The sequence below is a fragment of the Zosterops lateralis genome, assembly GCF_965231275.1.
Source record: "Zosterops lateralis genome assembly, chromosome: 4".
NCBI lineage: Eukaryota > Metazoa > Chordata > Aves > Passeriformes > Zosteropidae > Zosterops > Zosterops lateralis.
In genome coordinates, this window is record NC_139765.1 from 16,377,505 (window position 1) to 16,392,774 (window position 15,270).

At 40.3% G+C, this 15,270-nt stretch overlaps 2 protein-coding genes across 3 annotated transcripts in view; one reads left to right on the forward strand and one right to left on the reverse strand.

The window, feature by feature from the left end:
* Positions 1-156: 156 nt before the first annotated feature.
* Positions 157-5,378, forward strand: YARS2 (tyrosyl-tRNA synthetase 2; the record flags this gene model as incomplete). Its single annotated transcript, XM_083860295.1, has 5 exons — positions 157-956; positions 1,870-2,037; positions 3,118-3,273; positions 3,596-3,766; positions 4,003-5,378. The coding sequence occupies 5 exons, from the start codon at positions 157-159 to the stop codon at positions 4,160-4,162; spliced, it is 1,455 nt and encodes a 484-aa protein (XP_083716421.1). The 3' UTR covers positions 4,163-5,378.
* Positions 5,379-7,454: 2,076 nt separating this feature from the next.
* The window catches only part of DNM1L (dynamin 1 like), a 35,685-nt gene continuing 27,869 nt past the window's right edge, over positions 7,455-15,270 (reverse strand). For both annotated transcript variants that reach the window (XM_083859120.1, XM_083859121.1), the window contains 4 exons: positions 12,260-12,427; positions 11,519-11,628; positions 10,195-10,354; positions 7,455-9,771 (listed from right to left, as the gene is read on the reverse strand). In XM_083859120.1, the coding sequence (XP_083715246.1) occupies positions 9,715-9,771; positions 10,195-10,354; positions 11,519-11,628; positions 12,260-12,427 (495 nt within the window). In that variant the 3' untranslated portion in view covers positions 7,455-9,714. The remainder of the gene's footprint in view (positions 9,772-10,194; positions 10,355-11,518; positions 11,629-12,259; positions 12,428-15,270) is intronic.

The following is a 15,270-nucleotide window of genomic DNA, read 5'->3' on the forward strand; positions in this document are numbered from 1 at the left end:
CAGTCTTGCAGCTCAGGCTGTTGTCACTACCCACACACCCTTCCTCCCAGGCGCTCGACACAGCTCACACACACCCCCCCCTCATCCCACGCCGGCCCAGGTTCCGGGGCGGTCCCAGCGCCGCAGCCCCGGCGCTCCCGGCGTGCCCAGCGCGCGATGGCGGCGCCCGCGCTGTGCCGGGGCTGCGGGCGGGTGGCGGGGCTGTGGGGCCTGCGCCGGGCCCCGCTCCCGCCGCCTCCCCGCCGCCGGGCCCACGAGCAGGCGAGGCGGGCGCGGGGCGCCGCGGGGCTGCTGGCGGCGCAGTGCGAGCGCGGGCTGTTCCAGGAGGTGTTCCCGGCGCAGAGCGCGGAGGAGCAGCTGCCGGCGCTGCTGGAGCCGGGCCGGCCGCCGCTGGCCGCCTACTGCGGGTTCGACCCCACGGCAGACTCGCTGCACGTGGGGCACCTGCTACCCGTCATGGCCCTGCTGCACTTCCAGCGCGCGGGCCATAACGTCATCGCCGTGGTGGGCGGGGCCACGGCACGGCTCGGGGACCCCAGCGGGCGGGAGCGCGCCCGAGAGCTGCTGCCGGCGGGCCGGGTGCGCGCGCACGCGCGGGCGCTGCGCGCGGGGCTGGAGCGGCTGTTCGGGAACCACCAGGAGCTCTTCTGGGAACCGGGAGCCGGGCGGCTCGGCCACGCCGCTCTGCTGGACAACGCCCGCTGGCTCGGCCGGGAGCCGCTGCTCCGCTTCCTTGGCGGCGCGGGCGGGCGCCTCCGCATGGGTACGCTGCTGAGCCGGCAGAGCTGCCAGGCGCGGCTGCGCAGCGCCGAGGGCATGAGCCTGGCCGAATTCGTGTATCCTGCCCTGCAGGCCTACGACTTCCTGCATCTCCACCAGCACCACGGCTGCCGCATCCAGCTGGGGGGCCACGACCAGATGGGAAACATCATGTCCGGATACGAGCTCGTCACCAAGTACGGCGGGAGCGCGGGGCGGGAGGTGATGCGCAGGGTCTGGGCATCGGGCAACCTGTGTCAGCGGTAGTGTGGCCAGCAGGACCGGGGATGTCACTGTCACCCTGTACTGGGCACTGACTGGTGAGGCCGTACCTCCAGTGCTGTGTCCAGTCCTGGGCCCTTCAATTCAGAAGGACGTTGGGGTGCTGGAGCAAGTCCGGAGGAGGGCAGCGATGGAATGGGCTGCCCAGGGAGGGGGTGGTGTTCCTGGTGGTGTGTAAGGAAAGACTGCACATGGCACTTGGTCCCATGCTCTGGATGATATGGTGATGTTTGCTCAGAGGTTTGACTCGATGATCTCAGAGGTCTTGTCCAACCTCACCAATTCTGTTACAATGCTTTGCGATTGGTGCTGACAGTCTCTAAACCACCAGGAGCAGAAGTCAGTGCTCAAGAGATTTGGCCACACACAGATCTCTGTGATTTGAGAGGAGTAATTAATTGGCCTGACCATAAGATCGGGACATATGTACATTTTGACCAGGTTTATATGACTTTAAGAAAAATAATAGGTTCTTGTATTAGTGAATCCAAGAAACAAAGTTAAACACCCTGAAGCATGAGACAAAATCGAGACAAGTCTGCTAGCACACACATCCTGGTGTAATCACACCAAAGTAGAGACAGTTGTGGTATATCATGCATATAAACTACTTAAAGTACATAAATCTTTTTGATACATACAAAAGAACTTAAAAACTTAGGGTGCTGGTTTTTTCCCTAAAGCCCTCTTCACAAAACAGTGTTCTGGCATCTTTTTGCCCATCACCCCCAGCTGTGTATTGAGGATGGAATCATGCAGAATGCTTGTATTTTAGTCAGCTTTACCAAGATATATTTTTTTAAACATCCAGTGACTCTTCTTGCACAGGATGACAGGAACAGACGTGTTTGGAATTACTGTACCTCTTATTACCAGTACGACTGGTGATAAACTGGGAAAGACTGCTGGAAATGCAGTGTGGCTGAACAGGAACAAGACTTCTCCATTTGAGCTGTATCAGTTTTTTGTCAGACAACAAGATAACGTAGTTGAAAAGTAAGTGTTTCTCCATCTTGCTCTTTGTCTTTGTTTATAAAACCTGATTCTAACTGTTCACTGTAACCTCTTTATTAAATTATGTGCAACACAAGCTCCATGTAGAAGTATATAACTGTTCATGAAATAAACAGGCATGACTCGTTCCTAAGTAGACAGGATAGTGGAACTTCTATATGCTGAAACACATCAGAAAATCAGAAGGTGGATGACAAAGGAGTGCATTTTGTTCTGCCTGTGGGTTAACTCTCTTACACAGCATATGTTTTAGTGCACTGTAGCATCACAGTTTTTTTCAGTACACTACATTGATTGTAGTAAGTTGTTCTATGTTCTTTTCTAAATCTGTTTTATCTGTCAATAGCAGTGTTAAATCTGAGCTACTTCCTTTTCGTATTTGGGACCTGCCTTATAACTTACTTACCTCTCTCAGAGGTTTATCCCCTGATAATGCAAATCCATGTTCTGATCCCCAGCACCTTTCAGACTGAAAAGAAGGATAAGTGGGTACTTAAAACTAAAATATTTCAGCCATTCAGACTTTTTACCAGTAAAGGTACCTTTAATACACTGTATGGGACTGAAATCTCATTAAAATGGACTTTGTTGAGAGAGAAGAGTAGGCTTAGGGATGCATCTTTAAATTCTTGATTATCTTAAATAATCTTCCTGCTGCGATACTTGTCAATACAGGTATGCTTCTGTCCAATGATGGCCACAGACTGGCAGTGGAATTTTGCATTAGCCTATTGTGGATCTCCTATGATAAATACAAAACCTAGTTAGTTGACACAAGATTCCAATAAATCCTCTAAAATGTTTAAGGAAACTAAATTGTTGATTGGGGTACAAGCTTCATAAAAGCAGCTGACACTGTATTATGCCCGAAGACTTGACCCTGGGCAGAATATTAAGTAAAATGTGACTTTTAAAGATTTGATGGAAAGGACAGAGCATCTTAGTATGTATTTCTTAAAATGACTAAGAACCATTTTAGTGGAGTTACTTAGGTTTGAATGACAAAGGCAGGAAATATGTTATGACAATTATGTAGACAAAATATTTTTTCCCTGCCCATAGATACCTGAAACTATTCACCTTCCTTCCTCTTGAGGAGATTGCCCACATCATGGAAATGCATGCTAAAGAACCTGAGAAATGGGGCCCTCAGAAACGACTGGCTGCAGAAGTAACTAAGCTTGTCCATGGTAGAGAGGGGCTGGAATCTGCTAAGAGGTGAAATTTGATTTCATCAAGCAGTTTTGTTTCAGATTTATTCTATGGTAATTCTCCAAAGCTTTTCAGAGACTATTTTAATCTATTAAGTTGTTGCTTAGATGTTAAAAAAGAAAAATGTAGATTTAAAAATACACTGGAAATACTAAAAAAAAACTTGTGGGGCAGTAGGGTACAATAAAAACATGAGAGTGTATTTAAAGTATTTCTGTTAGTTTGTGGACTCCCAGAAGAAACCAAGGAGGGGAATCTGATGAGTTGAGTAGCACTTTGTGTGAAGAGAAAACTAGCTCTGTATTTTGAATGCCCTTTGTTCTCACAGGTGCACTAAGGCCCTTTATTACAGCAGTGTGGAGGCACTGGAAGAAATGTCTGACCAAGAGTTGCAAGAACTTTTCAGACAAGCTACTTCTGCTGAATTGATGCTTGAACCTGGCATGACTGTTCTTAACTTGTGCCGCAAAGCAAATGCCATTCCAGATGGACCTAGTGGGTAAGTTTTCACCTGTCCTCGTGGGTAATACTCAAAATAGTATTTACCCTTCTCAGAAAGAACTGGAGTAGTAGAGGCTAAGGTTAATTTCAGTCACTGTTGACCTGGACTGAAAGTGAAGTGCAGGAAAATTAAAATGTATTCAATTGTGGATCCACCCAAAAAACTCAAACCTAAGTGAACTTTGAATTCTTAACAGTAAATACCTTTATTTTTGTTTTCGTTTTGTTTTTAAGGTACCAGAAAATTACAGATGGAGGAGTTTCAATAAATGGGAACCGTGTAACTAATCCTGAGACTGTTCTTATTCTTGGACAGCATATTCTGAAGAATGGAGTATCATTACTTAGGGTTGGAAAGAAAAACTATTACATTATAAAATGGTTGCAGTTGTGACAGCAGAATATCTCCCTAAAATGACAGGTCTCTAACTCTGCTGCTTCAAGATGTACTTGAAGATGTTTCTGTACTGTGCATTACTACACAGCTCACAGATTGCCCAAGATCAGTTTCCTTTTCAAAAGAAACAGAGTTCAAATAAAGGAGCTGAGTGGTACCACTGATGAGATTGTAGATACTCTGCCTTATTCAAAGCATTGTTCATAAGGATCTGCGGAAGAAGAAAATTAAAAGATTCATTTCAAAGTCCAGCAATGGAGATGTGCTTCCTCTCCTTTAACAGCCTTCTGTTTGTAGGAGAGCAGTGGCCATTTAGTCCACAGGATAACCCACAGGAAAATGAGCCAAAGCAAACTCAAACCCACTCCTTAAAGCCAATGCATGCTTATGTAGCCAAGAAACCTTGCTGGGAGGAAAGACAACCGTGGTCATGTTTCTCTGAACAGGTTTGCTTTGAAAGAAACTGCAGAAAATTCATAATAAATACTTAATAAATGATTAAGTACTAGTGTAAGTTGGTTCTTGGTTATGTATAGGGACATTGCACCAAAGTTTTCCAGCCTTCATGTGGGAATACACAGCAAATTCACTTTTGCATTCTGAAACTACAGAGACTTTCAAAGCTTAGATCAACCTAACATATCCCTTCCTTTTAAGCCTTCTGTGTGCATAGTATGACTTACAAGGGAGTAGCAGTTGTTCCAGTTCTTTGGTCCTGTGAATGACATGGATGCATCCATGGTATCCAGCATTCCTTGTAGGAGGAATATTCTGCCACTAGTTCTGTAGCCTCTGCAGTCAGCTGGAAGATGGCACATTATACCAGGAGATACGAAGCCATGTAATTTTAGCTGCCCAGGAGTTGTGGATGAATGGTACCACAGGGTCTCTGGACCAGAAAACACTTGAGGGAAGCTCAAGTGCTTTGCAGTGTTGTTTTCAAGGATCAGGTGTCACTATTAGGCCATGGAGAGAATTATTTCCTGGTCCATGAAATCTTCAATAGAAATTTGCAGAAACAGCAGCCACAAGGGGGGAAACTTAATTTTGGCTTCTGGAATGTGGTAGATACATTCTGTTGTAGGGTGGGGAGTTTGTTACTGGTTTAGGTATCTTTTTAATGTTTCTTTTTACTTGATAAACTTGATGCTGATTTCATTTGCACCATGACTCAAGATTTCATCACTAATAAAATATAGCGGCTTGCTTGTTATGACAGTTTCTTCTGGCAATGAAACTGAAATACGGTACTTTCAGAAGCTCAGCGTGTTCTTACTCTTAGCTTCAGTTTCCAGATCCTATTTATCTGTCTCATAATGAAACCTCACTAGCCTCATCTCTATTAGATAACAATGAAAAGTAGCTGAGTCATTTCTACCTCAAAGTACATGGAAGAAAAGGAGGAAGAAAGGGGAATAGGAAAGTTCATCCACATAACAGAGCCGCCTTGTTCCTTAAATGACAGAAGCGTTAGAGCAAATCAGAAACATGCACCTGGGACCAAAATACTCCAGTACACACCCACGTACACCTCCAGAGAAATACAACAGAGCCCTTTTGAGAGTTTCTGGTTACCAGAAAAACTCCTAAGAATAAGCAGTGTTTCATGTCTGATCTCTTTCCTGCCTGTTTTCTGTCATCGCCAAAATGGTGCAGATGCACACATATATCCACTTCTAATAAATTAGTAAATTTATTTTTTAGAAATATGAAACAAAGGAATAAAGTTCTTTGCATGCAAGGTTTCTAATAAGATTCATAAACCCCAATAAATTTAATCCATGCTTGCCTTTGACCAAGTCCTAGCAATCCAACCCCCTTTCCTGACTCTTCCCAGAGAAACAGCTGGATACAACCACTACTTACCATGACCATACAGGGCCATCACAACTGAGCATTTGAACACTTGGGCCAAGGATTAAGGGTGACTGAAAAGTCAACTGTTCTTTCTTAGCTTGGTCTTATTTCTTATATACAGGTACATTCACATAATCAGAGATTGTTCAGACTTGTTCAAATGTGAACAAGGAGTAATGAATATTAAAGTATATTTAGCATGGCTACAAATGCATGATTTCAAAGTGCAAAAGAAAAGTAATTATTTGGGCAAGATATTTTAAAAAACCTAAACCCAACAAACTAAAAAAGCTCCCCAAAAACATTTGTACAGCACAGCCTGGAAGACTTGAATTTAACCTTACTGTGGCAGCTAGCAGTGAAGACGTAAAGGGCGAAAAGGCATGCACGAGGTAAACTCAAAACTATGGGAGCATGAAAGCACCTTCACTAGTTTACACAGTGTCATTGAGCACAAAACCATATCCAAGTGGTACTAAATGTTGAGGAACCAGTCCTCTAGCTCTCACCTCAAAGCACAGTTTAATTAGCAACAAAAAGTGGATGTAGTGAGATTCTCAGTAACTACAGAAAACACCAGCTATCCATTGCTCTCAAAGCCCAAGGAGAAAACTGCAGAAAAAATAATTACTCAGGATAATTCCATTCAAGTCCCAACAGGGGCACAACAAAGTGGCAAGTTGTTTCTTCCCCCTGCTGTGGGCCATAAAGCAGGGTCCTGAGTTTGCCATATCCAACCTGATGTCTGTCATTCATGCACAAAGCAATTAATAAAGGCAGGTTTTACACCAGGTCTGCTCTGTTTACTTCAGGGTAAGGTCTGAAGCACATGAACATCACCACCCCGTTTACCTGTCTGTTTCACTAATTAAAATTTGAACCTGACTACTCAATACAAACTGTTCACACCAGGATATTGTGTTTTAGTTACAGCAGGACTACAACAGTTCAGGTAACAATGTCAGACATTTACTAATCTGAACTTGGCTACCAGTTTTCCCCTCCATGATTCTGTCCCCACTGGAGAGCAAGTTAGCTAAAACTTGTGCATTGATGACAAAATTATTTCAAGTTTAAATTAAATAAGGTGATCAAGTTGTAAATTACCAGTCCAATCTGGGAATTTTTCCGTTGCTGCCCTCATTAGGCTTTTTTCCACAGCTACCCTCTAAGTTATTTTAATGCTGGTAGTAATAGTGGCATTTGAAGTATTTAGCTCAGTTTCAGAACACAGCTTGTTTCAAACCATCAGTAGGCATCAGCAGCCTGTCTACGTTATGAGTTATGGAACTATTCAAGAATGCAGAACTGAGTGAGAACAAGTGAAATCATAATCAAGGCTGAACACATATAGGTACTTACACTACAAACTTAAAAGTGAAGGTAAGTCCTGCCACCAGAACAAGTCAGTCCAAAACTATTTCTGGCATACTTAATTTTGTGTATTATCTGTTTATTAAATAACAGGATTGTTACAGCATGGACCTTCAAAGTCTTGCATTAAGGATTACAAATCAAGTTCATTTCTTGGCACTCAAACATTACCAAATTGAAACTTTTTGTGAAACTTAAACAAAAAACGTCATAACATTTCAGAAACCAAATTAACACTGGAAATTTCATATGATATTACAGAGCCAGGTATCACTTGCAAGAATTTCTTCAATAAATGAAATTCATTTGCTTTATGCAGCATTTCAAAAGTTTACAAATCAGAGTATTTCTTCACAAAGAAAAGAAATTGACTGAACTTTGGGAGTTAAAGCTTAGGTAGCAGATCACTTATGGACAGCACTACCTTGTTGGAAACTTCTTGGATGTTGAAAGCAAAATGGAAAGAGGTGTCAGGTGAATTCCAAACAGAAATGCAATGAAAAAAAAAGCTTTTGACAAAACATAAAAGCCTTCACTGATCACCAAATTGATTTAAAAAGTAGTTTGCACTTTGGTCGTATTTTTTAAATCTGAAAACTACCATACCTGGATACAATGCAAGATAAAAAGTACCTCATTTGTATTCATTACATGTAATGCACACACTATGACTTTTTAGGCTGTTTAAAAATACACAATATCTATTTCTATGTTCTGCATGAATTACCTCAGATGATACATGAAGTATCCAAAAGTTGCACCTGTCAGACTTGTGCTCATATTGATGCTAAACTGAAGATTACCGTGAGGAAAATACATTTTTAAACAGAACTTCTTGTAAACTGAATTTCTAGATTTTCAATCTTTAGCAAAGATTGAAATCTTCTCAAATCCTTACCAAAGGAATTCCATTTTTGCTAACTGATTTCAGGGGGAAGGAACTGCATATGGTAATAAAAACCTCACTATCTTGGCCCAATACCGTAAAATCAAGCCATGGAGGTTAACAGCAGTGTCCTGTTTTTCATGCAAGTTGTGTTAAAGTATCAGCAACACTATAGTAAACATTTTCACTTTATACAAAAAAGAGTGGATCTTCAAAAGTACATGCAAGTATGCTGGCTGGAGTTTAAATAAATTTTTATTCAGAAAAATTAAAATGTTCACTTTTTCAAGGCTAGTGTGTTCAATAGTAATCTGTATAAATTATAATCAGAAGAAAGAAAACCAAACTCATCAACTTAATTTCCAACCTAAAATTTTATAATTCTACGATTGTCCTCAAAAAAAAAAAAAAAAAGCTACTTACAGCACAATAAAATTTCCTCAAAAAGCAACTGTAATCTCTGATATAAATATTCCAATTCCACAGACTTTCTTTCATACTGTCATACATTCCAAAATTTGCAGAAGTTGTGGGCATCCCCTTCTCCCTGGCCAACTTCATCTGTTTTTAAAAGAAACACTTATTATCCCATTACAGTTGTGAAATCCATTTTATTTTTCAATTCTGCCAGAGCAAATTTACTAACAGATGGTCTAGGGGCTTGGTCCCAGGGGGGAGGAAGGGGAAGATATCCTTGTGCCTGATTATAAACCCCAACATTCATACACAAGCTCCAGTGCACATTAATAACTCTGCAGCCACTTTGTAGTAGGCTGTTCTTGTTCACAAGCTCCAGGATAATTCTTCCTACATGATACTTCATGAAATCAAGTCTGAAGTTTTGTCTGCCATTGAAACATTTGGGGACAAAGAGAAAAAATAAAAAGGGAACACACATACATAGTAATACGCTCGACATCTCTACTGTGCTATAGAATGGAGACCTCCATCTGTCACAGTGCATGCAATATATTCATGAAAGAAAATGCTCGGTGCTCTCTTTTCTTCACAGTATTGAAACTTCTACTGGAAAAGCAGCTTAAAACTATGCCACAAGACTACACCGGCCATCTGAACCACAGGCAACCTGTTCAGCAAGTCAGGCACTGGAACTTGAACGTTTTTCCCCAAGTTCAAATGAGACTGTCACTGAGACAGAAGACTTGGTCTGCTTTAATTTGCACCAGAAACCTGGTAACGAAACATTTAGAGCCATTTATTATATGGATTAAATACGACTTCTTTTGCAAAATACAGCATATTTTTCTGTTTGCAAATCAAACCAACTGTCTTTACATGAGCAGATTTACACAGTTGCAGTACACAGATAAGAGGAGTTCATAAATAAAAATTCTACTCTGTATACCATGCCTAGCAATTGTCAAGCCAATGTAACCTCCAATGCATATAAGTAGCGTGGCTGATACAGTCTTCACCAAAGATGTGTCTCACGGATCTCTGCAATGATCTGGCTGGCTCGCTGCAGGGCCTGCACACAGGAATGCACAAAAGCCAGTGTTAGTTATGCTGCACAGATTTCTCCGGGACGTAACAGCAGCAGTCTGAGAAGTACAAAGTTAAAAATCAAATCAAAGCTAATCAGTTTTATTACTAAATTAGTGGCAATCCATTAAATTTTCAAGAAAGGCAGACTTCTTCACCATACACAGTTTTAATGCTGTAAAGCTTAAAAATAAAAGAGAAATTGTACCTGCTTTCTATCTAACCTGCTAAACTGCAGATTTAAAAGCTCATATCCAATCCTTTCTGGTCATGTATTGGTTTTAATTCCTCTAGCAGAGAAAAGCAATACACTGGCATATCCTTAAAAAGCAGTGAAGAAAAAAGGAAGACAAGTCTTCAAAAAGCCTCCCACTGATATGGTTAACTGCTCCCATGAACTCCTCATTACCTTTAGCATGTCAGCTGCCTCTTTCCTGCGCTGTGCCATGTCCTCAGACTCCGTGAGAAGGTCATCCAACAACAGTGATTTGTACAGCTGGCCCACCAGCTCACTCTGGAGAGTGTCTTTCACGTGGTTCACCAGAAAATGCATCACTGCCTTTGGCACACTGCAAGCACATAAAGATTGCTTCTTTAAAATCATTGTTCAAAACCAGGTCTGCTCCAGATTGAAGAATGCACAATGAAGGCAAGCAGCTACACGCAGCCTTGGCTCAAACTACCAGGAATCTATCACTTCCATAAATAATAACTCTCAAGTAAAAGCAGCATCATATACAATATTAGAGTAGAACTAATTCATATAGAATTATTCCTTCCAAATTGAAAAGCTGCATTGTAAAAAACTATGAGTAGTAGTCATAATATCAATATAGAACATAGTCTAAGAATAAATAACTTTGCTCTTTAGAAACCAACCTATCTCTACTGTGCTAGGGATGACACACATTAAAGTATGTCAACCCTACAACCAAATTTTATGTGTAAATTGGAAGGGAAAGAGGCAAAGAAATAATTCATATCTCTGATATTACATAGCATGAACAGTAAAGTTAAGGCTCCCCTGCCATGAAATACTAAAAATTATATTGAAGGTATTTGTTTACTGGATAGACTAAAACACCTATGAGCCTCACTAACCTGCTCTAAAATCTGGTTTCCAAATTCCTGTACTTCCCCCCCAAACTTCCCACATACATAAAATATATATGAAGTTAGAGCTTTCTACAAAGACATAAGCAAAAAAAGTTTTATAGAATTCCTCATTAAAGAAGTATGACATTTTTTTAAGCAAAAACTTTAAAAGCTTTTTCCACAGTAGAAAGAATTTTTATGCTGTTCCTATCCTTATAGCTAAGTGCTAGAAAACCGAGCCATGCACACTAGTTCCTATTTGACCTTCCCATTTGAAATAACAGGATGGCAAAGCTAAATTCTGTCAGGGTACACAGCACCTAGAGTTTATCCCAGTTACATGCTGCAAATCTTCCATCTGAATTGAAGCATCCTCCAAAAAAGCAGGCATGTCTTAAATAATTAAACTTTTTATTTAGTATTATACAGAACTTGAAATCATTAGAAAAAACAAGTGCTTCTTCAAACTGCTTCATTTTGTGAAGGGTCAAATTTTACTGCTGCTTCCCTTCTAAAAAATAAATTTATTTTCTCTCTTCTTACGAACATGAGAACATGATAAAAATGATGATATATAGGACTCTTAAAATATCACAATATTTGCATGGCTTAAGTATTTCAAGGAAGTTTGGGTTTACCTGTCCTGAATGTTCTTCCTGACAATAAGGAAATAAGATTTAATAAGTCGTTCAATCACTTCACAATCTCGTTGCTCACGGGCAGAAAGTTTGCGTGCAACAGGTACAGGCTGTGTGAAAAAATAAAAGCTTAGCTCAGCTTACCAATTCTGCTCATTTGCATTTGTAAATAAAACTCAAAACTGTAACTACTGCTCTTTTAGCCTGAGTTTGATAGATGTAATCTGCCTTACAACAAACCTATAATTCTTCAGAAATAAAATTAGAGACATATCAAAAGCCACATGTCTGAAACAAAGGTCAGAGGGCACCACATTTTTTCTAAAGCTCTCCAAATACTTCAAATACTCCCATTTGTTTTTCACTAAAGTGGGTTTTGTCTTTAATGATTCTTCTCCTCTATTAGCAACATTCAAGTTCAGCACAAGAAGAACAGGAATTTGAGTTGAGCTGAGATTTGTTTCTGTACCAACAGCTATCTAGACAAGGAGATCACCTGCACAGGAATTTGTGAAAGGAAGCCAGTTATGCCAATATGGAACTAGAGCAGGCAGGGAGGTTGCAGGGAGATTGGAATCAGGCAAGGAGCAAAGCAGAAGAGACTGGCTAGAGTTCCCTGTTGCTATAGTGGGAATTACAAAGATACCACATATTAGCAGCAAAGTTACAAGATCTGGAATTCAGATGTTTTCTTTCCTGAGCCTGAACTACAAAGAAAAGGAATAGTCTTCCAAGACTCACCACATCTAATAGGTTTACAGCATGTCCTTTTTGAGGACTAGCAGGTAGGGGTGCAGCTGGCTTGGATTTTTCGTCTGCTGATACCTCTTCTGCTTTGGAGGGTTTCAGCATTCCTCTCCAGCTGCCTGTTCCAGGCTCCTGAGACACATCTGCTCCTACAGCAGGAGTCTGCACAAACAGCACATTGAAAAAACATGGAAGAATTAGAACCTGGGCACTGTAGAGAAGCATCTGATCAAATCAGTACAGGGAAAACTCAATAAAGAATAAAATTTTCATAGGTATATTCCCTTTATCTGTTCTTCACATTCCCCACATTTATTCTCTCTTTGCTGGTTACAACTCACAAAAGGTACCATTAAAATGAAAGCTTTTAAAACTCATATTCTCCCTAATAAAGGGTATGAAAATGTCTCACATGGAGAAGCTCCAAAGCATTTTAAGGGTCTGAAAATGACTTCTGAAATATGGGGTGGTATTTTTAAGTCATTTGGCTTTGACTACAAATCCCATACTATCAAGATCATTCTGAAAGTATATTTTGAAGATCACCACAGCTCTTGCAATACTCAAATTTAAATTCTTCAAGTTTTATTTCAATACAAACTGAAGTTTCTTACAGTAACAGCTAAAAAATATTTTTGTTTCAAGGTACCACAGCTATGATCATATTTGTGCTGTCAGAATTTACAGAAGGCTTTTTTTTTTGTAACAAATCAAAACAAAAGCCTTCATCTTATGGAAGTGAATATCAGATATTCTGGGGAGTTCCAGGCAAAGAATGACTGAGGAACCTTCTGTGAAAAAGATGTAACACCCAACTCTTAAACATTAGGAATCACTGGACAAAAGAAATACTAGTGGATGGTATCCACTGTATGCTAATTAGTATTAAAAAACCCAGTTTATTTTGATATAGAATGTGGCAATTTTTATTTTGTACCTTTCCACAAGCCTAATATATCTTCTATTTACTTTGTGTTTTAAAATCTACTCCTGTTTGAAAAACAGTCAAGGCTTTGTACTACTATTTATGTCTTGCTTCAGATACAAGAGGAAAAAAGCAAAATTTATCTATTGTGTTTACAATGAAACACCACAGGCTGATCTTAAATCTAAAAAAAAAAAGAAAGCATGAGAAACAAAGCATACCAAACAGAATATCAGCAGTAGCAAACAGGAGGAAACCCAGCTAACCTGTGCACATCAAAAATTCTATTTAAATTGCACAACTGCTCAGAGGCATAGAGGACAGGTGTTATGGGAAACGCAAACCAAATCTGGCAGCTTCCTGCAACTTCCTAAGTCACAACATTATCTTCACAGCAGGTCTTGGTTACTTTCTAATTTTTGCAGCATATCAAAACCTCTAAAACACTGATGAAAATAATAGTTAAAATTCTACTATTGACTAGATTTTGATTTTTACCACTTTGGTCAGGACAGAAAAGGAAGCTTTGCATTAAAATCTGAATGAGCAATAAAGCAGACAGCCTGAGTTCCCTTGGTACTCTGAATACACAAACCTGTGACTGCCCATCTTTTCTGACTCCAAGCAAGAGCAATTAGCAGAAAAGCCTTCAGAGGAACACTGAGCTGTTATTTTAATACATGAGACAGCACACCTAACATGTAAAAAAACACTGCAGAACACATTTCACAAATGTAAGTAAATCAGGGATTCAACAATTATGTGAAACAACACAAAGAAGGTTCAGTTTGAACAAAGCCTGTAAAGATTTCCCTGCAGGAAGCAGGAAACTCACATTTTAGCATATCTTCTGTCCTCCTTCTTTAACTGTCAACACATTAAAAACATGCAGTTTAACAGCCATGCTGAAGACTTTTGATTACAATACTGTTGCACCCAACAATCCATGGACAGTTTGAGGCAAATTAGGTGCATATTTGCACCACAGTAAATTGCAAACAAGAGCTGAAAGAGAAAGCAGTGACTTGGCCACTCCATGGCATGTCTTGACATGCCACTGCACATAAAACCAGTAGTGCCAAGTAATCCACACTGGGGAGGACATCCAGACTGGGTAGGACACGCTGTTGGTGACAGAACTACTAGAGACAAACTGCTTTCCTTACACCTGGGGTGCACCACAACAGAAACATGCATGCAGTGCTTAGAGGAAAAATCAAGACAGACCTTGCCATCAGCCTCAGCAGAAGCAGCAGTAACAGTCTCCTGGGAAGCAGGTGCCAATGCACCTGGAGCTTTAGTAGACTAAGGTAAAAAATGTAGGGAGGGGAAAAAAAAATTCAACTGAAGACCACCAAATTTACCTAGCAAATTTTATACACTTTTACCTACTAGCATCTTTCAAAATCCAGAAAAAAAGTATTTTGAATTTACAAGAAAAACAGTAATAGAAGCAGAAAAAAAGAAGAAAAATGGAGGAAAGAAAAGAGGAGGGAAAAAAATAAATAAAAAGCAGCTCCAAGATAGTTATTTTTGGTTATCTGACCTTCAATTTCATTTAAGCTCCTACACTAATGATTTAACTATGAAAGCAATAAAACGAAGGATCAAACAGCACTGAAAGCAATCTCCAGATAGCTACCCTAAATTCCCAGTTGATCCAACAGTTGTCTGATTAAAGGCAGCGGTATTCAATCTACTCTGGGACTTTATCTCACTTTTTAAGGTAATGAACTCAATGAACAGATTTCTATCAGCTGTATAAACTCCTGTTACAACCTCATGAGGATCCTAAACTATAGTCTCTATCTCTGAATTCTAAATAGTTCACATAGTATTAAGTAATTGTCTAAAATTCCAGCTTAGTGTCAGACTGTTCTTTTCTACAGCCAGACAATATTTTCCATGACACTTGGTTGGTTCTTCCACTGCACTAATTCCAAAACCTGGTAAAATTAAGCAAACTCCAGAGACAGAATACGTGACTGGATTATGATGAAAAACCAAAAATGTCACCTCCACCAAAGGTCTTGCTCCCAAAGAAAGTAAGACTGCAACAAACTGCAGTTCTAAGAGTGAC